The following is a 26169-nucleotide window of genomic DNA, read 5'->3' as shown; positions in this document are numbered from 1 at the left end:
CCTGTCTTTTTTTTATCTTGTTGATCCCGATCTTTCTTTTGCTGTACCCCCCCAATCCTCGTTCCATCGAGTTTGAGCAATATCTGACCTCCCACCCACTCATTTTGTATGAGCGCTATCTCGTCAGTTGTGTCTTTCTCTCCTTCTCATCTCTTTATTTCCCTTTCTATATCCAGGATCATACCTGGTCGTTCACTGCTCTTTGTCCCGTGGAACTGTAGAGACCACGTCTTTCTCCGGAGCTTTCTCAGAATCTTCATCACTGCTTTAAGCAGGTGGTTCATAGGTTGGGTTAGGATACCCTGCTGTGTTGCTTTAAGTTCTCTGAGTGGATACACGCCATCATCTTTTGGATTATCGTCATTTACTTCATGCATGGTGGGGTGAGCAGAAGGCTCATCATCCCCCTCTTTACGCTGGCTTAATATCCAGTTTCGGGAGGTAGGTCTTCCCATTCCTCCTGGAACATTTTACAAAGCTCTAAGCTAGCTATCCTTTTCTCAAGCTTTGTCGCTGTATATGCTGCGTGCAAATATGTGGTCATGTGTTGTAATACCGTATTTGACAGCAATTCCTCCTTGTGGCCATGGCTTGAACATTTTATCCATCGTTCCCTTTACCCATTCTGAGCTATATTGTTTAAGTTTGGGAGCATGTTTTGGCAATTGCTTGCACATGTGTACGAGCATAGTAATATCCTCCATTGTGACAAGGCTCACTTGCCTAGCAATACTTACTATGCTTCGCACAAACAACACTCAACAATCACTTCAATATGCATGTGCACCAATCATTGCAGCCCAAAACCTCTATATCTCGTTTCACTTCAACTTCTCTACTTAATCAATATTCTGAACAACAAATAAATTATTCTATTATTTTTATAACACAAAATAATTCTATTGTCGCTCTTCGATACTTCACTTTTCTTTTGACTTACATACACATAACATACACAACATATAAACACACTTGGCCGGCCCACATATATCTTCTAGCCAACGCTCCTCGTGGATTTCTCTTATTGCCCCTAATTTTTACCCCGGATGGTGGGTATAAGCTATCTTCTTTAACAGTCCTGTCTGTTTGTCTCCTATCTATCTAGTTAGATTTTAAGATATCTTCTCCTGACCTTCCTGAATGCAGGCCTCTGGGCTAACTTATGGAACGCTCTTCGTCCCTATATCTATTCAATACCCCTGAACACTATTCACAATATTCAACCAACCCTCCGTTATCCTTTCCCATTGTTAGTTTCCCCATGCATACAGTTCGCCACGTTCGCCAATCTACTCACCATTCGTTTTTTGACTTCCGAATATCGGGACCGTCTCCTCCTCAATCAGCTGCTTCAGCCTTCTGTCCGCTCAGATTCCTGTAGAAATCGGGAGGGGTTTTTGCGAGAAAATGAGGGACCCGTCCTACCTATGCTTGCATTATTTTGCTTTTCAATCTAGACCGCTATCTACAGGGAACTTCACGTTATTTCAGCTAAATGGCGGAGAACGTTCAATATTACCAGGACCCCAAAGCTTACTAAATTGATGGGCCTTCAACCATCCTCTCTCTGCTACCAAAGGAATTCTTACTCCTAAGAGCCCTTTAAGACAAGGTAGCAATAGCACAGCTCGATCTCGAAACATTTCATTAAAAAACAGCTCTTTTATAACAAAAAATGTGTCACTGCTGACGTCGTACTACATGGCAAACTACAAAACATATGAGTACCTGTTGTTGGCTCTCAGTGAACATCTTTGTATAAGCTCTATATAGCCACGGGTTATGATTGGGTACCTAAGTCAGGTGGGCATCAAAACACACCCCCAATAACTGGTCATCATTGTCATCACTAAATACACGACAATTAATTGGTTCTTCAAACTATAGGGCTCTTCATTACACAACCCACTATGACTGGTTTGGCACCCTTGTACCCCTCTAAAATATTCCAGACGCTAGCAGCACGCAAGCTACCATCCCAGGGGCATGGAAGCTCGGCGTGATCATGCCTTCTTCCAATTAACCTGCTATCCATCAACACTCCTTCAGTCTATCAGACAATTAAGCTTTTGAACTTGGCCTTGTAACTGTTGACTTCGTCTGGGAAATAAAGAGAGTTTAGCTTCACTCTGTCTTCCAGTTTCGGCACAGCCTGACCCAAGCTATTTCAATCTCACCCATGTGACTTGAAGACCACTCTTTTCATGCCATTTGCAGCATTTCATCCTATTAAATGATGGACTGTAGAAACCTTTAGTGTTTTTTTTATGCTGCTTCCAACAGAAGAGTGTTCCTTTCTCACATTTGTTGTAGCCTTCTTGACAGGCATCAGTTTCACTGTGGTCTTATCTGCTTGTTTCTGGGCCAGCCCCATCTTCTCTGAAACTTGCCTTGCCATCAGTAATGTCCAACTGCGCCATTCATTTGAAAGTCTTTTCCTTGTTCATGAAGTTTCTGGCCTGCTAAAATGCGTTGTGGAATCATCCAGTATAATATATATATATATATATTCGCATCGCAGCAATCTAATTCACTATGTAGCAAGCCTTATGAATACTTTTCCCTACTTGCGTTTCTGCAACTGTACATGTGTAAACTGATTTACATGTTCTTCAGTGTTTCTGTTGCATGAGCATTTTCATCTCGAGACCGAAATGTTGCTCATCTGTACCACCTGTTCTTCAATTCTTAGAGAATACTGTTATGTTTCCTCTCTTTATTCAGCCTCTAGATACTTCAACTCCTATTTCATGTGACGTCATCAGGCTCCTTTCTTTGTTCAAATGCGCATTTCTTCTGGTACTTCATCCTGTTGGAAGCTCTAGCAAGACCTTCCAACAGTCCAAAGATTCTGAAAGGTGCACAAACCAGTATGCAGTGGTTTGGTGATGCAGGGAGCGCTGGAGGCAACTTACTTTGGTCCTGGTGGTGGGAGGGGTGTTTGTAACACTCTGTCCGGGGGTCTCTGCTGAAAGTGGAGTCTGTCTTCAGCCCTTTGCAACCAGGAAGATTGACAGGGACACTTGCAGTTATTCCACTTCAGCAGACATAATCCTTTCCAACCCCACATTTTTTGGACTGGTGTGACCTTTCCATTGTGTAGCCGTGATCCAAGTACCTAGGTCCCACCCTACCTCTTGGATGTATGCCATTTCCTCCCATTCCACTATACGTAAATAGATATAGTTTTAAATTTATTTTTAAGCAAATCTCTTCCACCAGGCCACAGGGATACAAAGGCATATATTCCGAATCAAGGGTGCCCACTTTTAAAGTCAGCTCATGATAGTTGGAATTAATTGGATCCCAACAGTCAGTTTCAAGAATGCAGAATTACTCTGCACTTGCTAAGATTCCAAATTGAATTGCAGATTCTGGTGTGTCAGTAGACCGGGACAAACAAGAGAATGTATGTGTACGATACTTTGTTAGCATGAGGCATTACATAGCGAGGCCTGTTTAGCAGAGTTCACTTCCTGAAAGATTTGGCATTCTGTCCCAATTTACTTTACAAATGCCATTTCAGCAACAAAAATGTGTAATTAAAAAACATTACGCAACACATTGCTGCAGCCTGTTTGGAAACCCACTGATCTCATGCCATGTGTTTGTGAGTTTCTGTCAATCAAACATTTTAAAATGTAACAATATTCTGCAGCCCACACTTGGCCCTCCAGTTGTGTTGCCTGCCATGCTGTGCCACCTTGAAAACAGTAGTTCAACGACAATGTGAGTGACACAAGTCACCTATACACATGGCACACACAGTGATAGAAACCCCCTCTGATTTAAATATGGGACTTTAGCACAAGGAGTGTGTGAGGAAATCCCCAGTTTTTGTACCACACCTGGATAGCTCAGACTTTGACTTTCTGTGATGTCATTTTTGCTGCAGGTCTTACAGATTTCGCCACCTTGTACACCTTAAGCCAAGTAAATAAATCAATTACCTAAGTTACATAAAGTTGAGCAATTTCTGGGTGAGCAATGGCTACTTTGCGTTATACTGGTGAAATAAGTACACACACTGAATAGTACAACTGTTGCTCATTACCACACAAACAGTGTATTCAGCTGTTAGTGGGAAGGGCACATGTTCATGTTTATCACACACTTGGAGCTAAATCACCTATTGGCACTAGGAGGATTTGGCGTCATGAAGATAAATTGCAGAGGAGTGAAGAATGAGCCAGAGTGAAGGAAACCAGACTCCCATGGTGGGGTAAAAGAAGCAAAAGCCCAGGGCGGGGTGAGGGAGACAAAACCCCAAGTTGGGGGGAAGAAATCAAGACCCCAACATTGGGGAGAGAAGGGAAAAACCAGGGTGGGGTGGGAGAGCAAGACCCCAAGGTGGGGTGAAGGAAGCCAGGCTCCAAGTAATGGTGGGAGAAGTGAAACCCCAAAGCCCGGTGAGAGATATAATACCGCAAGGCGGGGTGAGAGACCGAAGATCCCAAGGAGGGTTGTGAGACATAAGAGCCCAAACTGGGGTGAGAGAACCAGGACCCAAGGGCAATGGGAACAGGAGTCCTTTCTTGCATAGACCTGATGGAACTGTGTAAAAGAGACCTTCCTGCTTAGACGGTGTACTAGGGTCAAGGAGCCCTCTTAAGGAAGAAATACAGGGTGGGTGTCAGAAACTAGCCACCATTCACTTAAAAGGGTCAAGGGACCTTTGCTTTAACAGTGGTAGGGACAGACTCAAGTTAGAATATGATTCTAAATGGAGGACTTTCTTGGTTTGTAAAGACATCCTGACAAGCACCTTTTTCTTGGAGTTTCCTTTATATAACAAGGGAAAGATTCTTAGTTTAGGGAAAGGTTACAGTGTGTGAGTCGGAATAAAGGAAAGCTTTCTCAAATGTGACTGTTTCTGTCTCCTGATTCTACACAATTCTTAAATGTTTTTAAGTGTTACTTTGGTTAATGAAACATTTTAACACCTGAATAACATCATTGCATTCTTTACATGATAAAACGATTGTTAGATTTTTTACATGATACATGATAAAAGATCATTACATTCTTTACATGATGCACACAATTACAATAAAAAGATGTATCCTCAAATAAATTCATCAAGATATCGTAATAACAACGTATCTAAAAACAATAAAAAACCAATTATCAGCTTTTTACTAATATCAATAAATATTTTACTAAAAGCATAATCATTCATTACACAGACTCTGGTAAGATGTACATTATTTCCACATGTAATATATGGTGAAATTCAGCAGTGTTGAGTTGCCACAAACAATTCATGCCCATGACAGTTCCTAATCATAATTGAGCATTTCATATTGTAATTTATAATAGCCCTTTCTGTGTATATCTTAATTTTTCCACACCTCGTCAGTAAATGTCTCATTGTCTCAATTTCCTCCTTGCACAAACGACAGTACCTTTGTTCCTATGGAATGCTACATCAGGCACCAGTTCTTGAATGAGATGGAAGGCGTTCTAGTCTTAATCTCATCAGAAACATTTTCACATTTGATATTAAGCGATTTGTGAGGTAACTACATGCAGTATCTACTACAAAACATACATACAGCTCATATTTCCTCATAGTACCCAGTTTTGTAATATTATTGTCACGGTCCCACACTCCAGCCAAATTTATTATTTTGTTTTGTTTTCCATTGCTAGTATAGGTGCATCTATCCCCCACTTAAAACCATTTGTCATTAAAAAACATCTTAACTTCATTTTTCCAATCTTTCAATTTATATCTGGGAACATCAGCAATCAGCATATTACAAAATGCATAATATAACGATTCCTTATCCTCCATTTTTGACAATATATAGACATAAAATATACCCATTCCTATTTTCAATTGGGTATTCAATGATGTAAGGCCAATTTCACATTCAATCCCTTCTATTGGCACATGTTTAGGTAACCCTAGCACTCTCCCCCACAGTATACCCTCCAATTTCTTAAGCCACTTTCCTTTGTCATAAATTCTTCCAATCCATACACTAAACACAGTATTAAACATGATTTGTATAATTTCACCAGACCCTCAATAGATAAACCAGTCTTATACTAAACAATCAGTTATTACCCAAAATGTTCTCTCAATTTGTTGATATACAAACCTTTCTAATAAGGGCACATTCACAGAGTCAGATATAAGGATTCCAAGAAAAACATATTAATGTACAATCTCAATGATAACATGCTCCATTTTCCATGCAAACGTTCTACCCTTTCTTTTGTGTGAACAAATCTCTTGATTTTGGTCTTGTTGTAATTTATGCTTAGATTATAATTTTTGAATAATTAACCATTTTATTCATACTTCTCTGCAATCCTATAGGAGTATGATCTAAGAGCAGGTTATCGTCCGCGTAGGCTAACCAACTGATGGTAGTGTCGCCTATTTTCAGTGGGAAACGATGTGCTTCACTCAGAGAATTTTGAAGATCCGACGCATATATATTGAGTGTGGGCTCTAGCTGGCAACCATGCTTCAAACCAAGGTTAGCAGGTAATTTTTTTACTCTAACAACCCTGATGGGTAAGTCAAATCTGCATTATTTTATCAGAGTACACTTCTTGAATAAAGTACAAAATCACAGGACTCAGATTTTTTTGTCTTACGGTTTCACTATTCACCGCTTCAAATGCTCCTTTAAAGTTAATAAAACAAATACAGAAGGGTTTCTCTCTACGGTTAATACTCGGCCTTATCAAATATTGCAATGTCCACACATTCACCAATGTACCCATCCGATGTCTGAATCCCGTTTGCATTTTAGATGAGACCCGATTTTGCTTTATCCAGCTGTTTAATTCCCCAAAAAGAATTTTCGCAAACATTTTGGAACTCGCATCTGACATTGCCAGCATTCTATAATTATTAGAGTTGTCTCTTTCCCCCCTTTTAACAACCGGGATTAGAATAGAAGCTTTCCAGCTGATTGGGATGAGACCTGTATTAACAATTGTGGTGAACATCTGGGACAGAATCTGGGACCAGAATTGTGGCGTATACGTATAGATCAAATTTGGTATGCTGTCGGGGCCTGCCGCTCTAGATGGTTTCAATTTAGTGATCAGTATCTCAATATTTTCCATACAACATTCATATCTGAGATCAGTATCTATGACCTTTGCAAACTCATTTTTACAAGTAAGTTTCTCGGTACTAAAATACAGTTGTCTCACATACTTGATCCAACTTGATTCCAATATGGGATTTATGAATTTTTTATCCCCATTATATGAATTGCAGTGATCTTTATACAATGACCAAAATCTACGGTCATCAGAATTTTTAAGGATACTACGCATTTGAAACCATCTCAGTGAAGGCTCCAACACCTTGTGACATATGGAAATGTTTTTATGTCGTGTTTTTAAATTGGTTAATGTTTTTCCAATTCCCTGCTTGCACTCTTCCTGATCTGGATGACTTCTTTATGATACATCTTTTTACGTCTCGCAATTACTACATCATTATTTATCATCTTCGTAGTGGTTTTGTCATCGTATCTACCATCAGCTTTATTTATATACTGTTGGGCAATTTCTGAGAATCTACTAAACGTCTCCTGGGAAATGTTCTCTTCCAATGAGATAATCTTTATAAGATTATCAAAAAAACTTCTCATATCTCTGCATGTTCTTAACAGACCAGAAGATTCACTTACTACCCTGATTCAGCCTACAACCTCTGGCAATTCACGCTTTGTATGTCAAATTTTAGGACCACATGATGTTATGTTCATTCATTTTATAAAGCACACGCTCGCCGAAGCATCTTGACGCTGAAATGATCACTCAAATGTGTAGGCGTGTGTCATGACCCTCACCCAAAACCCCCTCTGGCAAACCCATTGGCCAGGTGGAGTCAGGACTCGGGTCTCTAGAGCCTGGCATCCTCTTCAAAAGCCCTCATGGGGCCAGTCCTGGCGCCTATGGCGCCAGGCTCATACACCATGAAAAACAATGTGCTTGGGAACTACTTTATTGTATTGTCAGCCAACATGGAGGTATCCACATAGCTTGCTTCCTAAGAACCAAGCTATGCGGTTTAGTGTTTTGGGTGTGGTAGCCTAGGGACTACTTTACCTGGACTATTTTGTTGGGGCTTTTTAAACCACACCCGAGCAAGACAACACGCTTCGCGTTACTTTGCAGCTTGCAACGTGACGCTCACCGTGTCCAACTATTCCCTCGAACCTTGGAGAAGCAGAACCTGCAAGGAGACAAAAGGAACATCATTAGCAGCAGCATCTTACCTGCAGTCTTCATCTTTAAACACTCGCAGCTACTGAGAACAGCTTCCTCGAATCTGCACGCCTCCCGGACAGAACGACCTGAAAGAGGAAGATGGAGACAACATTAAAGAAGGCAGTAGAGACATTTACAAATTACAAACTGCTCAAAAGGCTTACCTGGCTGGTCGCCTTTCGGCTGGCACCACTCCGGACATTCCACTCGCGCTGAAGAATACTGCGACCTACAAGGAAGGAAAACACAGTTTAGCAAAGGCAAGACTTTGCAGCGCTGCACAAGGCGCTTACTTACCGCATCATAGCGCTCTTAATGCGCCATAATTTACCAGCGGGGCTCAACCAAGCCAGTTCGCCGCGCTGAAGCTCCACATACCTAAGGGAGAAAAAAGAGACATTTTAAACAAAGAAAGGCATGCAGGATAGCAACAAAACTAAAGAACAGCAATAAGACCTACCTGAACAATATCAAACGGGCCAGCATCAGTGAAGTAACTGGACCGCACTCACCCAAGAAAGACAACGCGCCCATGCAAAGAAGGCAGGGCGGAGAGCACGCCTAATTCTACCAAAAGGTGAGGAGAGGGCGCCAGAGGGACTGAAATCATACGGGGGTGGAGGGAGGATACTTACCCCAGTCGGTCAGTCTTGAACACAGTCCTCCTGTATTTTCAGGCAGAACCTTCCCCGCAGGCCACATCAGGGCAAAGCTGAGAAGCATACCAACGAGTAACCCGGCTGGGTGGCGTCCCTGTGGATACCAGGTGAGCGTAACAGCGTGAGGAAATGGCAACCTAAAAAATCCACCATTGAGCTGGGAAAAAAATGTAATCTATCCATGAGCAAGCTTTCGATGCTGACCATGTATACAAGCATTTTTCTTCATCCAGATCATCTATAAATAGTTGGCACAATCCATTGGTGTATATACAAGCTTCCCAGATTTCATTAGGTTTAAGATTGTCCTTCAATACTTTTATTATCTTGGCTCCCCAATAGTTAATCATTATCGGGAATACCTCCTTAATAGGCGATACAAAACTTTGGTAATACAAGTCACCTACTATGATGTATAAAGCATACATGTGGACCGCGGTCCAATCCTCTATTATTCTATCTAATTCCACCATAATTTTCCCAGAGTGTATCTCCTAAAGTGGATTGTATACATTTATAATAATGGTGTGTGCCTCTCCGTTAATCTTAATCAAATTCAGCCACCAATATACATGGATGGGTTTGTTTATTAGAATATTCCCTCAATAAGAAATTATTCTTTGCTCCTAGTATCAACCCCCCAGAAGGTCTACCTTTCCCAGAATATGTGGACTTTCTTTGTAATATTTCATAACCACCCAAATAACTCCACAGGCAGGTCTCCTGGATGGCACATATCTGTGCACGTTCTAATGTATCCATGGCCTCCTTGCTTGACACAAAAGGGTGAAAACCCCTGGAGTTCCAAGATAAAATTCTCAATTCCTTGTTAGCCCCAGATTTTTGTCAATCAACATCCTCACAATCCTTTTTAGTGTAGCCTTTAACAGAATTACCAGTTTGTACCCACACTACTTTTAGTTCTTCAACAAATGTTTCAGCAAGCATCTCAATGCTCAATGTCCCCACACTTAATTTGATCCCTTCAACGGCTATCGGTTTATCCCCCCACCCTAGCCATCTTATTTTCCATCCTTGTGAATTCATATCCCATCTCTCTAAAAACATTTGCATATAATAGTATACACTCACAAGCAATGGGGGACAACATATGAAGTCTAGCCCAATTCGGTTCACCAATCTATCTTGGGGTTTGCACTAACTTAATCTCCTGTGAGGATACAGCCTGCAATTCGGGTACTTGATGGATCAATTCCAAGGTGTTTGTCCTATTTAAAAATGGGCTGTTCAAGGAAGCATAAATATCAACAATTTTTCTTTTCTTTTTTTTTAAAAAAGAGTTGCTGAACGTTCAGAATATCTTTTATTCCAGGGGTATTAATATCAATTTTTTCTTTTACATCTGGGTAGCTCGTTTCTAGGCATTGTTGAAATCCAGAGCTTCACTCCCATCTAAGTCTTCTATGTAATGACTAACACTCTCATAGTCGTTCACTCCCCCTATATCCAGAACTTTGACCTCATGCATCTGTTTCTGTTTCGACTTTTTATTCAATAGCCGTGATTCTAATGTTCCAATATTGTGGCCCTGATTGTTTTTCAACTACCTCTTCTGTCCGGCCTTAGTACCTTTGCTTCTATTTTTGGGGACCTTATCCGACTTAAGACCTGTTGCCTCATCAATCAACTGAAATATTTCTTTCGACTCCACACTACGTAGTTTTGGCCAAGGATAATGAAGCTCTTTTAACCTCATCATATTTGTTTTTGTTTTCTTTCTCTTTGTATGCTCCCTCTGTTTTTCGCCAACTTTACCCGTTCTAGTCAACTTACATTGTTTCCTCTTAAGCCTATTTTCCAGAGAAGACATGGGTGATGGATATATATCATGCACTGTAAATATAACATTTATACCGCCAAAGCTAGTTCCATTTGCCTGACCTATATCCACCGGAGTGCTATTTAACATTTTTGGTTGGATCTCCGTATTTGCTTTTGGATGTTTGTCTATTGCCACTTGAGGTTTTGCTACATTCAGAATCATATCCTCCAATTTGGTAAATACCTCTTTCATACTTTGTTCTTACTTAAAGATGGAGCCACATAAAGTAAACAGCGCCTTTTAATATTTTTAAGTATTCAGGTTCACTCCTCAGATCCTCACCCGAAGTATCCAAGGAAGAAAGACGACTGTTCCCTTATTGGGCAAGACGCATATACCCTACCCGTTATTACAGTTGAATCAGGTTTTGTTTCAAGATTAGTGGCCATGATATCTGCTGATGTGGAAACGTGGGGTACATTTAACCTTTGTTCAATCCCCATGCCTGCAACATTTGTTAGATTCAAAACCATATTCAACATTGAGTTATTATGAATGCGCTCCAGTTACATCATGTCACCCTTGTAATTTGCTTCTGTTGGGGCATGTACCTCCACCTCCGCCATTCCCAATTCGATAGTATGTTTGTTTGCTGGTTTCAAATAAGATGTAAGTTTGTCTTGGGCCATCTGTGGCTCACTGCATTTGTTCCAAACTGCTTCAATCACCGCCAATGATACCGCCTGAGTATTCAGCTTATTAATGTTATCTTTCATCTTTTTCCGTTTCAGTAATGTTTCTTTTTTTTTTATCTTGGTAACACCTGTTTGCCATTTACAAGCCAGTTTGGCAGTACTTCTAAGTTGATACTTTTTCAAAATTGCCTGCATGCTGAATTTGCTTACGTAGCTCACGTTATGCTCCCCGGAATAAAGCTAGCAGTGCCGCTTTCATTTTTAACTTACACTCCACCAGGAATATAACTAGCTAAATGTCCGACAGCAATAATACACATTAACACCCGCAAGCAAATATCGCCAAGAGAACAGATTTAGAAGACAGTTTGGTTTGCTAGTATATGAGTGAGTAACCTGTCACCTTTTTAGGGTTGGGACACACTTCACACCCAGATCCCCAAACTGTCTAACAGCACTCAAGGTGCACTCCTTGGTGAGCGCACGTTGCTGTTTGTGGCCATTAGTTTTATGGTGCTTGCTGGGTAAAAAAGGGGCATGGCCAATCGTTTAAAAAAGTTTCTATCTCCACTGGTGTATGGCACTGCAAATAAATGAGGTAATATATTAGCTAGTATTTATTCCTTTACTTCATGGTATTATAGCTGTCCATACAGTCCGTGTTCCATGAGAATACCTAGTAGCACGAAGGATAAATTAGGGCTAGGCTAGGCTGAGCATTCCAACAGTCATTTAGTGGCTGGCCACATCTTTGTGTGATTATATTTGCATGAAAAAGGCTTTCTCAGTGATATAGTGCTTAAAGAAGACTTGCCTAATTGTAAAGCGCTTGGGGGGGGAGGTACAGAAAGGTGCTAGCTCCTCCCCAACAGCTGCCATAATGGTAGTGTAAGATAGCAACAGTTGGCAAAGGGTGTTAGGATCTGTGCAAATTATGGCAGTAGCCTTGAAAATGTCTTTCTAATGCAGGGTTCTGCAACCTTTTGGCTCTTCAGTTGTTTGAGACTACAACTCCCATCAGTCCTAGCTGGCATAGCCAATGTTGAGAGATAATGGGAGTAATTGACCAAAGCATCTGGATGGTCACAGGTTGCAGATCCCGGATTTCTGAATGTCTAAATACTAGCCAAAACCCTTTGCCAATGCTTTTTTAACATGAATTCAGTGCAGTCAAATGATGCCAGAAAACACACATTGCTTACAAATCAGGTGACTGAAGGTACACTTGGTTAAGATATGTTTTTATTACAACGGGAATTAGCTTATAGTGAAATTAAGCCATTAACCTTCGGACGACTACTCAGAAACCAGAGAGATAGCTCCAAGAGTTGTATTTTGGGCCTGGATGGACAGGTATCCCTGGGAGTGGCCACAGATCTATCATGGCAATGGGCAGTCAATGGGTGGGTAGAAAGTCAAATAACACCATCGGCCAGATGTCCCTCCCTTACATCCCATATCTTCCCTAGCTTGACTTACCGAAAAGCACCACAAAATAGCCAAAACTAAAAATGACTCATTCACACCCAGGCGAAACATAAAACTGATGGAAGGGGAACCAAGTATACAATATTTCTAAGCTTTTGCCCACATCAGCATCATTAAAATGTCGTGCCAGGCACTGATTGTTCTGCGCACAGCAAGCTTGAAATAGTTTCTCCTGTGAACTATTGTCTGTTAACAAGCTTAAATAATAGGCAAGCAGGTGATTTTCATAAGACATGAGCTATTGCTGAAGGGGAACATGGATCTCTCGTTCAAGCAAGGAGCTCCAGAGACCCCTGACAAGTACTGCCAATACTGTCATTGCTCATCTAAGCCCTAGGGACGGGAGCATACAGCAGAGTGGTGCTGTCATGGGATTCACCAGAGGCGTTGCCAAGGGGGCTATAGCCCATGTCTTTTGGTTGTAGCCCCGGATAGAATCTCAGGGACTAGAAGCAAAAGGCTAGCTAGCCCCCAGTCCCGACATTGGCGTAGCCCCGGATCTTTTCCAGACCTAGCAACACCCCAGAGATTTACTTAACCTTCTCACCTGCTGTAGAGGCAAAGACTTTTTCTGCTGTACCCCATCTCTCTGTGTTACTCGAAGGCAGGCTAGTTAATGAAATGAACCCCACTTGGACGTGCTCATTTTCCGTACTAAGGACAGCAGCCTCTCAAGCATCTTTTATGCATGCCTTGTCAGCCAGTATGTGAACTCGCTGCAAACATTTCTTTGTGGTTGCCAGGACGTCATAGCCAACATATATTCAAATAATATTATAATTTGTTTAAGTAGCACTTCATGTCAGATCTCGCACACTTCTAAGCTCTATGGTAATTGCTGTTATTACTGCCCAGTTTAATGGTAATCAATTGACCTCCCCCGTCTATTTGTCTCTCCCAGAAAACCTTTTCACGACACAAAAGCTGAAACTTTTTGATCCGTCACTGCAGTTTTTTACATTCGACTGGTTTAGGCGTTTTCACTCCTCACGCAGCATCCACAGTCCACCGAGATTTAATTCTCTCATGCGCAGGTCATGAGCCTCACCAAGGAGTCAGTCACAAGCAGCTTAAGAACCTGATGGTTAACCACAGAAATCTGCAGAGGCACGAATGTTGGGTGACTAGAAATTGGAGTGGTGCATTAAGCAAAGTGATGTATGAAGTAAAGACTAAAAGCAAAAATGCACCAACAATAGGAGTGCAGTATAATAAAAACATGTACTACTAGTAGTAGTTGTCATTTATATAGTGCATTTTCCCATGTGTATGGCCTCTAAGCACTTTGTGGTAGGAACACCCTCAGGGACAGACAGAAGTCCAAGTATGGGAACATTCTCAGATAAGACTTAAAGCTTGTCTGTCCATTTGGCCAAGATTAGGAATTAGGTGGGCGGAATAGGCTCCAGGAGGCAACCCAAGAGACCAGGCATGTGGATGGGTGTTGAGGGAGGTCATGGCACAGTACTAGAGCAAGAGACTAAATATGTGACATGCTAGACCAAAGTCTGTCATAGGCTGTCGCTGTATTATAATGGCAGAGGTTATGAGGGAAGTCTGGTGTGAGGGAGAAGCTGATACTTGTCCATCTAGACCGAGTCGTAGTCGTATCTGTATTCTAAAGTGTGTGGATGGATAGCCGTGCCTGGTGCATTTATGCATACCTTGAGCTCAGATGGGGTTTATCTTTGATGTTGCTGTGTCATCCGATCGTCATCGGCTGGCAGATTAAGAAATTGCACCCCAATCACTACTGCTAAATGTGAGTTATCTGACCTGTCTAGGGCTGTAAGAATGCTTAGTTAGTACAAGACACACCTCTGACGCCTGTTTGAAACTCGTGGAAACTATTCCAAATCATGGCACAGATGATTTCAGGCTTCATTCATCCTAGGTCGAAAAATCAAATACCATCGGTGCAGGAATTGGACAGGGTTGTCTCTGAATTGGCCAATAGTTGTCTCTTTGGATAAAGGGGAAACCAAAAGCATGGTCTGCGTTGCAATTCAACACTGCATCACCAGTGATCAGCTCTTCCCAGCATTCAGCTCTTCCCAGCATTCAAGCACTAACTTCTGAGCAGGGAAGAGCTCTGTTCATGTCCCTCTTTTATTTTCATTTTGGCACATTAAATTGGGATTAACCTTAGACGGCTGCAGACATATTGGCAAGTGTTTAATGGGGAGTAGCAATGGTCTGTGGCTTGAATCATCGGAAGGTGATTGTATCATGCATTTTATTTCAATACTAAGCTGTAAAAAACAGAGGCACTGTGTTATTGCTCTTACTTTTCATGCTGTTAGCTGTAGGCTTATTTTATTTATTGAACATTTGCATGGCACCTATACACAGGTGTTTCCAGGCACCACAAGACAAGGAGGAGTGTGGGGCGCAGGGAGTCGGGGGACATGGGAAATCATAAGAATGCATCAACAATGAACGGTTATGTGGACCTTGTGACAAACCTACCGTGCGGCTCCCATTCATGATGTGGGAAATAGAGCTTCAAGAACTATATTTTTGTTTAACATGTTATTTTGCTTATTTATATATCGTTTTCCTGGTTTATCATGTGATATGTGGACATTTCAAGACATCGTTATAAAATGTAATGTTATTTTAGCCTTGTTTTTTAAACATTTTCTTTTACAAGCCTATACTTTGCCTGCTATGACTCCACCCCACCCCCACTGTTCTCACCAGTCCCCACCACAAGGCCTGGATCCCCAGAGTGAAGATTTTCCATTTCCAGCATTGAGTACCATTATATTGGATAACAATAACAGCTAGTGTTATAGGGCTTGGAAGTCAAGGGAACCTGACATTAAGCTTTATATGAAACTATCATAATAATAGGGAGATGAACCAACGGACACGCGGTCATGCCAAGTCGCATCACCATGCTCGCTGGTGTAGGAAGGTTACACGTCTAACCACCCTGTGTGGAAACTCATAAATCACTGAATACAAAAGCCCATTTCATACCTGTGGAAACACACTGAGGTTTTTGGAAGATCTCAGGGCCCAACTGCCTCATGTGGCTGCTCCCACATAAAAACCCATACCCAGCAGAGGGCAAGAGGGCAAATCAACCACTTGATAGACCTCAATGACAAAAGTCTGTGTAACCGGCAGAGTTTGCGCTTTATAGCGTCCTACCACGCAGAATTACATATGCATCATAGAACATTGTGTAAACTAGTATACCTTAAAAACAGCAAGATTTCACGCCGAATAACTTGACCTGAAGTAAGATGTCATATGGTGCCGGACTTGGAGGTTTTGGCTCGAAGACTCGGCGATTCCAGTCATATCTTGGGGTCAGAAGCAATTTTCGAAGGATCACCCACATATCCTTTTGAACGCTACCTCCATAACCGCACACCTGTATGAACTTCTCCTTTGCAGCTTATCATCCGGGAGAGAGAGGTCTGGCCGGTAAAAGGCATTTTAATAACACATTTGCAAATACTTCTCAGAAGGACAACATCCTGAAAGGGCCCCACAGTATACTCCAACAGATTGATTTATTTTATATGTATGTATTTACCAGAGAAACAATGCTCTTTTAATAACAAAAGAATGTGCAATAGATGAGAAATCAGATGTGACGGCAAGCGGTGAGCTTCTTACAACTCCTATCATCTCTGTGGCCAGATTGGAGCTCTGTGCACCATCTCCAGGGAGCATTCACCATCCTGCAAAAGGTCAGACTGAAGAAAGTCTGAAAATGTTCAGCTGTAAGGAGACTTCATCTAACGGGAGCTCATTGACTGACAGAAGAGGTGGCAGTGGGCTGACACACAATCGGGGATAAGCGGCAAACAGACACACTACTCACACAGAGAAGCAATCTGGCATCCCTTCCAAGCTGCAACTCTACTGACATTCACGGCAGTGCATTAATAAAGGTCTGTGCCAAGTCACCCTTTTCAACTTGCACTATTTTGGGAACGTGGGCAGGATCCAATGTGCTGACTAGACGTGGCAGCGAGTTTTTCAGCTAAGCCCTTTTTCGATTTTTCTAAAATGAGGCGAAAAGGCAAAAAAAAAAAAAAAACACTTCCAAATGCGAAAGACAGGAAGTCAAAACGCCTTAGATGTCGCTGTGTTTAAAATTGTAACTTCCAGCTATGAATCCTCAGAGAATTCCTAAAGATAAACATACAGATGGTAGTTTTATATTCCTTCAGTGTTTCGCTGGCTCACCTTTCAAATCCAATTGCTTCTTAGGGCCTGATCTACAAAAATGTTTTTAATGAGTCTTTCCTATGGTAACGCATTTCTGTAAATCAGGCCCTCGTCTTTAATTTTGTTCGCAGACTTGAAAAACAGAAGGCAGGAGAATTAAACATGCTGTTTACATTTTTTTTTTTTACCTAAAAAATCAACAAAACATGCTATGAAAGCCTGTTTCACAAAACCCTCCTCTACTTCGACAGATCCACTGGCTGTTAAGACATGGCTGCTGCTGCTGCAAATGAGCTTTAATGAGGATGCACAGTGGTCATGCTTGGCTGAGTAGCTAACCTCCCTCTGAACATGCGCTTGCAGAAGGGTGGGAGAGAGCAAACTCTCTCTCGCCAGACCTAAAAATGCTGGACTTTGCACTGAGCAAGTCGGGTAGTGTATTAGAATTCTTCCGACGGAAATCACTCATTAAAGGGAACTATTGATCTTCTAAATCTATAATTGATCTCCATGTCATGATGTCTTTCCTTTCACAAAAGGGGCCAACAGATCACCCATCTGCAGTAACAGTTGCCTCTTAATCTACTTTGCGGGCATGGGCTTTTAGGTTCCACTTCGATTAATGCTACAATTGCGTTTTGTTTCTCTATTCTATGTCTATCTTCTCTCTCTTCTTTCTAGTTTATGCTTCTTCTTTTTGGACTCATTGTATGATTATAGATTGGTTGTTCATTTCTCATTTCATATAGACATCAGATGTATTTAATTCCAATGGGCCTCATTCCGAGTACGGCGCTAACCATGGCCGGTAAAAGGCATTTTAATAACACATTTGCAAATACTTCTCAGAAGGACAACATCCTGAAAGGGCCCCACAGTATACTCCAACAGATTGATTATTTTATATTTATGTATTTACCAGAGAAACAATGCTCTTTTACTAACAAAAGAATGTGCAATAGATGAGAAATCAGATGTGACAGCAAGCGGTGAGCTTCTTACAACTCCTATCATCTCTGTGGCCAGATTGGAGCTCTGTGCACCATCTCCAGGGAGCATTCACCATCCTGCAAAAGGTCAGACTGAAGAAAGTCTGAAAATGTTCAGCTGTAAGGAGACTTCATCTAACGGGAGCTCATTGATTGACTGAAGAGGTGGCAGTGGGTTTACACAAAATCGGGGATAAGCGGCAAACAGACACACTGCTCACACAGAGAAGCAATCTGGCATCCCTTCCAAGCTGCAACTCTACTGACATTCACGGCAGTGCATTAATAAAGGTCTGTGCCAAGTCACCCTTTTCAACTTGCACTATTTTGGGAACGTGGGCAGGATCCAATGTGTCAAGTTGTGCTGACTAGACGTGGCAGCTAGTTTTTCAGCTAAGCCCTTTTTCGATTTTTCTAAAATGAGGCGAAAAGGCAAAAAAAAAAAAAAAAAAAAAAAAACACTTCCAAATGCGAAAGACAGGAAGTCAAAACGCCTTAGATGTCGCTGTGTTTAAAATTGTAACTTCCAGCTATGAATCCTCAGAGAATTCCTAAAGATAAACATACAGATGGTAGTTTTATATTCCTTCAGTCTTTCGCTGGCTCACCTTTCAAATCCAATTGCTTCTTAGGGCCTGATCTACAAAAATGTTTTTAATGAGTCTTTCCTATGGTAACGCATTTCTGTAAATCAGGCCCTCGTCTTTAATTTTGTTCGCAGACTTGAAAAACAGAAGGCAGGAGAATTAAACATGCTGTTTAAAAAAAATTTTTTACCTAACAAATCAACAAAACATGCTATGAAAGCCTGTTTCACAAAACCCTCCTCTACTTCGACAGATCCACTGGCTGTTAAGACATGGCTGCTGCTGCTGCAAATGAGCTTTAATGAGGATGCACAGTGGTCATGCTTGGCTGAGTAGCTAACCTCCCTCTGAACATGCGCTTGCAGAAGGGTGGTAGAGAGCAAACTCTCTCTCGCCAGACCTAAAAATGCTGGACTTTGCACTGAGCAAGTCGGGTAGTGTATTAGAATTCTTCCGACGGAAATCACTCATTAAAGGGAACTATTGATCTTCTAAATCTATAATTGATCTCCATGTCATGATGTCTTTCCTTTCACAAAAGGGGCCAACAGATCACCCATCTGCAGTAACAGTTGCCTCTTAATCTACTTTGCGGGCATGGGCTTTTAGGTTCCACTTCGATTAATGCTACAATTGCGTTTTGTTTCTCTATTCTATGTCTATCTTCTCTCTCTTCTTTCTAGTTTATGCTTCTTCTTTTTGGACTCATTGTATGATTATAGATTGGTTGTTCATTTCTCATTTCATATAGACATCAGATGTATTTAATTCCAATGGGCCTCATTCCGAGTACGGCGCTAACCAATGGCGCTATTAACGCCTTGGTTGATGCCGTACCCGGACCGGCAGCGCCTTGGTGGATGGCGGAATTACCGCCCCATTCCAAGGTTGGCGGGGCGGTAATTCCCCATTCACCAAGGCTCTTCCTCATTCCCAAATGAGCCCCCATAGGGCTCAATGGGAATGGGGAAGATGCAAATAACGGTGACCGTTCATTACGGTCACCGTTATTGGCTTGGAGGCCCCTTTGCGCCCTCGACTTTAACACCTGCTCAAAGCAGGCGTTAAGGGCGAGGGCGCAGAGGGAACTCGGAGTATGGTGGTAAGGGAATACCGCCACCGGTCTCGTTAACGGTGGCCGCTATCCCTTACCGCCATACTCGGAATGAGGCCCAATGTATTGTAAAACTTTTAATTGGTTGATGATTCATTATACTTCCATGCAATAAAAAGAACACCGAAAATACCTTTCTTAAATCTATTAACACCCTGATTCACAAAGTGGTGCAAAGTGCATTTTTTCAGTGCAAAGTGACTTTGCACCAGTGCAAAGTCACTTCACACTACAAAAATACACTTTGCAGCGCTCTGTGAATCAGGGTGTTTGTTGGCAGTGCAAAGTTACTTTTGCACCAGTGCAATCATCGGCCCGTAGAATGTCTCATCTTATGCAGGCACAGCTTGCAATATTTGATAAAGTAATGCGAGCTGTGATATTTATATGCGCGTACTGTATGAATTGGATTTTAAGTAGCATACATCTACCAGGTCAGCAACAGAGTGTATTACAGCCAGGGACACAGCAGTAGGATATGATTCACAAAGCTTTAAGACCCTCCACCTCAAGCCCTGTTAGATTTACCCCCCCAAATCCACTCAGCCAGATAGCAAACCTCCCATGGCATCAGTCACACCCTCCGCTCTGGACATGATCCCCGGTAAATGTAACTATTACCTGCAGCCATAAATGCTCTGTGGATAATACATCTATGTTGCAAGGACTTGCAACCCCTGAACACATCTAGTGGATGCCTGTAGCCCCTTCTGATCTAAAGTGCTGCAAGGCTGTTTCCACTCAACACATTTTCACAATACAAACAAGCATTGGCAATGCACAGTTTGGGCTTTCATTTCAGCATGGGAAAGGTACTTGCCAGGCACTGCCATAGTAGTATTAGCCCTTGATGGTAGCATGTGCAAAATGGGGCGAGTACCTGGGCTTCTAATAGCAGTGCCTGACAAATGTCCAATACCTACACACAAGCCAACCCTGTTGGCCCTTGCAGTGCTTGATTTAAACAGGACTTCAGCGAAGGACGCACACTCTAAACCGAGTGACTGAAGGCAGCCCTGGTTAAGACATTTTATTACACTGGCAGTGAGTTTACAGCTCCAATTAAGTCATTAACACTCAAAAGAATACTCTGAAAAAACAGTGGCAGGCACTTCTAGTGCAAATCCTGATATCCAGGATTGATAAAGCGAGTTCAAAGCGTGCCCATGAGGAGGTGTTTTGGGTGGAGAGGGGAAGGAGCTGGGTTGGAATGGCCATAGGGATCAGCATTGCCATGGGCAGTCAATCAATGGCCAAACCAGCGGTGTGTCCTTCCTGATATGCCATTTCTTCCTATGTGTCTAATACACTCGTTTTGGCTTATAGGTGGCACAAGACCTAATAGCCCAAAATAAACATTCTCAGTACTGTTAGTAAAGGGGCTCCTGATTGTGCAGAAGCCCACCAGGAAATGTCCAGACTTCTCTATAGACACATAGGCACAGGGAGATTCGTTGTCCTGTATATAGCATACACCTCATAATACAGACCTTCCTGTTACGTTTACATTCAGATATCACACAAAACAAGGACAGGTACAGGTCTTTAATTCTTAAGTAGTTTCACAAAACTATCATTGTGTTCCCAAATACTCACCCTAGCCAGAAGAACACCCTATCCCTTTTAAGGTGTATTAACCCTAGCTTATAGTGGTGTGCCGCCTAACCGGCTAGAAAGAAGGTGAAACTAGCCCTATTACTACAATGAAAAACACATTATCACAAAAAACGCAACCTGGGATCTAGTCCCATGACTGCACTAGTGGTAGAACAGTTCACGTGGGAGTATTCAGTGAATGCTACACTACCATGTTTTATTCACCCACCGCAAAGTGTGCTCTACCTAACCATAAAAGCTTTTTCTTAAAAAAGAAAAACTGAAGGCACTCACTCGTCAATTGATCTTTTTGTGCTTAATACGTTGAGTACTTTCTTTACTTTACCAAGACATTTCTCACAATAACCATTATTGCATTGTTAAGAAGAAAATAGAAAAAAGGACCAAAAACCATAACCAATTTCATGTGATCTAGACATTGGTCATTCGTGATTGTCTTGAATGACTTAAAGATGTCTGCGAAACTTCTGGTCGACCGGTTTTGATGACATATTTTTTGGGGTCATCTTCTTCAGGACAGATTTCTTCATCACTATGCGGTCAGTCATCTACCCATCAAATAAGGCAATCCAACCCAACCTATGGAGTAGAATCAGAAAATGACTAATTTTTAGCCAAGTTTTTTATGTAGGGAACTCATTTCTGATCTAAGCACTACATGCTAGAAACAATATATTGTTCAGACATTTTCTTTTATGCCCCTCACCCACAAACAGGGTACATACCACAGACATATATTATTCTCGAATTTCCATTTCTCACGCCATTTCTCATATCCCCAGGTTTCCAAATTCATCAGCTAAAACCGCTTCTTACACATCATGGTTGATAAACCCAAAATATGATGGACCAAACCCTGGACATTGACACGGATGTGGTGCAGAACTGCGCTGTCATTCTTTCCGGCCACATCAAAATGAGGGGGATCAAAGCTAGAATTCACAGGCTCTGGCCATAATAACTATAATATGATGGGGCATTTAGAATGCCCTGTCCCCAAATGTTTCTAGGCACAACAAGGCAATTAGGGAGACAAAGGGAGGACAAAACAACCGATCTTACTAGGTCTTCTGTCATTCCGATCTTCCAAGTGTGGGGGGTAGAGGAGAAGTGCCAGGGGAGGGAAAGGGAGAAGTGCATCAGGGCATCATTAAATGCTGCCGGTGTAGACGGCTCTGGGAAGTTCAAGATGGCAGGAGATTGTAGGATCACACCTCCAACCCCTAAGTGCGCAGAGGCCCGGACACCAGCAAACACCAAAGCTCTAAACAATTTGTGCCTAACAAGCCAGTTTAAGGGAGTTTACATAAATACTGAGTACCAACAAATATATCTAAGTAACAGCAACTCAAGAAACGTTGCACACCAGCATGAACCAACAAAAGAGCTTTAGATCTGGGCTTATTTTTTAAGCATGCAAGTGAGACAACACGGCAGAGGTTTCCTCTGATTGATATGCAGAATCCCATGTTAGCACATGTGCCGAGCAATGGAGAATATGCTTCTGCCAACAGGGACTAGAGTATGTAATCAGATCTCCATTTTTGAGAATCACCTGCCCAAATGGAGGGTGTAATAATGTTACAATGTTATTGTAGATACTTAAGACCCCAGAGCCACCAATACCCAGTACATGATTGTATCATAAACTTCTTGCTGAGCATTTTGAACCAGTAGCTTGGGGTACAGTTAGAGGTGGGTGAAACGGCCTAAATTAACCTTGCAGAGAAATTGATACATTTTGGGCAAAATCTGCCTGTTATGTTGTTGGTTTTTATAAAGCGCTCGTTCACAAAAAGCATCATGGGACTATTGGACATCAGAGGCAAAAGAACTTAGAACAGAGAGGTCTTTAACAGGTGACAGTAACTGAGATGGTCAGGAGCACGCTGAATCAGGAAATGTAGGGTGTTCCATTACTTGGCCGCTGCAACTGAGAAGGAGCGGCCACCCATTCAGGCGCGTTTAAACCGAGGAATAACCAAGAGTCGAGCCTTCTGAGATCTTAGTGAGCGGCTAGGCAAATAATGTTGAAACTTCTCCTTGGGAAATACTGGTCTAGTGTGCGTAGAAGGCACACTAGACAATACAGAGGGATTTGAACATAATCCGCTTCTGAATCGGCAGCCAGTGTAGTGACTGCAAATCTGGGGAACTATGCGCTCGATAAGCAGTGTTAGTGGGAACGCGAGCTGCAGAATTCTGTAGCATCTGGAGCCGATGAATAAGTAAGCTGGTTGGGCCAGAAAAAGAGAATTACAGTGGTCAAGCAGACTCAGTACCAGAGAAGACACCACCACAGGGTGGAGTTTCTCCGGGAGGAAAGACAGGACTTTTTAGTAATCTGAGGTGAAAATAGCTGCATTTGCATATTGAGATTACTTGAGCTGAGACAGAAAGAGACCCCCCAAGTTCCTGACTACGGGAATGGGTAGTGGACAAATGCCAAGTTCAGAGAGCCAGAAAGCAGAAGACCAGAGTGGTGATGGGGGCGAAGAGGAAGAAGAACCACAAGGGGAAGCAGAAGGATCCACCTCTAGGATCTCAGTGTTGTCCCTGTTACGTTTCAACCAATTGCTCCCCACCCAATCACTCACTGCCGCTAGGCAACCCCGCAGCTGAGATGTGGTGTCCGGCTTGGAAATATCCAGCCAGACAATGATTTGGGTGTCATCAGCACATGAGTAGGATCGGAAGCCGTGAAATCTGATGAGGAGTAAAAGAGGCCGAATATGGATATTCAAGTGAGCGGGGACAGGGCAGAGCCCTGATGAACACCAAAGGACAGTTTGTGGGAACAAGAAAGAAAAGACCCAAGGGAAATAACTTGTGGTCTATCTTTCAGAAATTACATAAACCCGGCAAGCACCTGGCCAGAGAGGCCGGCCTGAGAGGGGCAGAGCAGCAGGTTTTGGTGGTCCACAGTATCAAACGCTGCAGAGAGGTCTAATAAGATTAAGGCCCCTAGCCCCCCTATGTCTGACAATCTAGTCAGGTCATCCATAACCGAAAAAAGGACACTTTTCCGTGCCCCGGCATGGGTGGAATCCTGATTGAAATGGATCCAGGAAGTCTGAATTCTCTAGAATTCTCAATTCTGCCTGCTTTGCCAAATTTGGCTGCAGGGCAGGATTGGCCATTTTGGATGTTTTCCTGCCCAACATTTGACCTCCAAAATGTTACGTCAGTCTTTTTCCCAAACTGTCATGCAAAGCCCCCTGAAATTTCTTGGAAAAAAATAAAATGTAGTGAGAAAAATTTAATTGTGGGCATAAAAACAAAATTCCAGGTGGAAAAAATGAATTTAGCCTAAACGTGTTACATTAGGAAATAATCTGCTATGCTGGTGAATCGAAATTGAAGGCAAATTTTCACAAATTTCATTTTGCTGGTGTTAAGTTCCCCCACCCATAGGTACAGTAAGCAAAGGTCCTGTGCTACTTGCAGTTCCCATTGCCTTAACATCAAGATAATGAACTACCTCCTGCAGAAGTAGTACGGGCTTACATCTTTTTTCCAAGATCAGGGAGGAAAAAGTGATGACCCAACTCCAGAGGTTTCTAGACAATAACATCTGGCAGTATTCTTATTTTTATTCCGGCTTAGAACATGGATGTGAGCCTGCGTTGTTTGATATATGGAGACACAAACCTTAGCACAGGGGTCAGTGGGAATGCAGCAATTCTGCTATTACTGGAGCTGACCACAACCGTTGACACCTCAATTGCAATCTGATTCAGACCAATGGTCCTTCATGCTTTGAATGGGTTCAAACCAATTAGAACCATGAATGGGTTGATTCAGTTGTTTTAGAGCTCTGCGCGACTACCACCTTCGGGGGTCCTACTGATGTCATACATTTTAGAGATTATTTTAAGGATTCAAACCATGATTCTAGTTGAGCTTTTTAAGGTTCACCTTTTCCTAACCTAAACTGGTAGGGGAACTCCCAACAGTTCTCAAATATAAGGGTCAGATAGATCTATGGCTTAAAGATATGTGAACATGTATCAGCGGTCAGTGATGAACTGATTTGTCTCCCAGTATCCCCTTATTTACATTTAATATAATGTCCTTATTTACATTTAATATAATGTCCAAAGTATGTTTAACGCATTACATATGGACACTCCGGAGTACCTTTTACAGAGGGTTCAGCGATCAGCATCGAGCAGTAGGTCTGACATTCAAACATATCTTTCTGGGGGCAAAGGCTTTCTTGGGTGGAATCAGCAAAAACATGAACTCCTTTCTGGAAAATAAGAGCAGCATAACATCTATCAAAGTAATGGTTGTTTGAGGGTTTGGTTAACCGCATATTTATAGCACGTAGAGGCACAATCATGGAAACGAACACTAATTAAATTTCAATAATCAAAGAATGCATTATTCGCAGTACCCAGTGATATGATGCGTTGTGCTCAGTTGCAAGGAGACAATGCATCTTTTAGTCTATTGCAGGTTACTCAGTCACCATGGGGAGTTAGATTTTGTTGTACTTCTGTCTGTCTTTTTTGTTGTTTTTGAAACAATATTTGTTGTTTCGCTTTTATTTTCCAGATTCCTCAACAACCGACAACAATAATACAGCAATTACCAGGGGCGTTCACTCCTCTCTCGCAACCAATCAGAGCTGGTCGTGCAAAGGAAGGTGAGTGATTTTGTATTGAGTGGCAAGTTTGCTAGCTTATTGGCATTAAGGCAGAAGGTTGAAGGTTGGGCCATCTAGGGAAAGAAGCAGCTATGATGTCAAAGAACATGTAATGGAGTCATTTCATGAGATAACATTGTTTACGTTA

The 26169-nt window shown here is 42.0% G+C and overlaps 1 protein-coding gene across 2 annotated transcripts in view; it reads left to right on the top strand.

Annotated features, from left to right (window-relative positions):
• Window positions 1-26169, top strand: part of PRR29 (proline rich 29) — a 566376-nt gene that overhangs the window by 100320 nt on the left and 439887 nt on the right. For both annotated transcript variants that reach the window (XM_069634035.1, XM_069634036.1), the window contains exon 2: window positions 25931-26021. In XM_069634035.1, the coding sequence (XP_069490136.1) occupies window positions 25931-26021 (91 nt within the window). The remainder of the gene's footprint in view (window positions 1-25930; window positions 26022-26169) is intronic.

The sequence above is a fragment of the Ambystoma mexicanum genome, chromosome 13 (assembly GCF_040938575.1).
Source record: "Ambystoma mexicanum isolate Mex_15411 chromosome 13, UKY_AmexF1_1, whole genome shotgun sequence".
In the NCBI taxonomy this organism is placed as follows: domain Eukaryota; kingdom Metazoa; phylum Chordata; class Amphibia; order Caudata; family Ambystomatidae; genus Ambystoma; species Ambystoma mexicanum.
The sequence above is the reverse complement of the archived record's forward strand: the minus strand, read 5'-3'. Positions and strand labels throughout refer to the sequence as shown.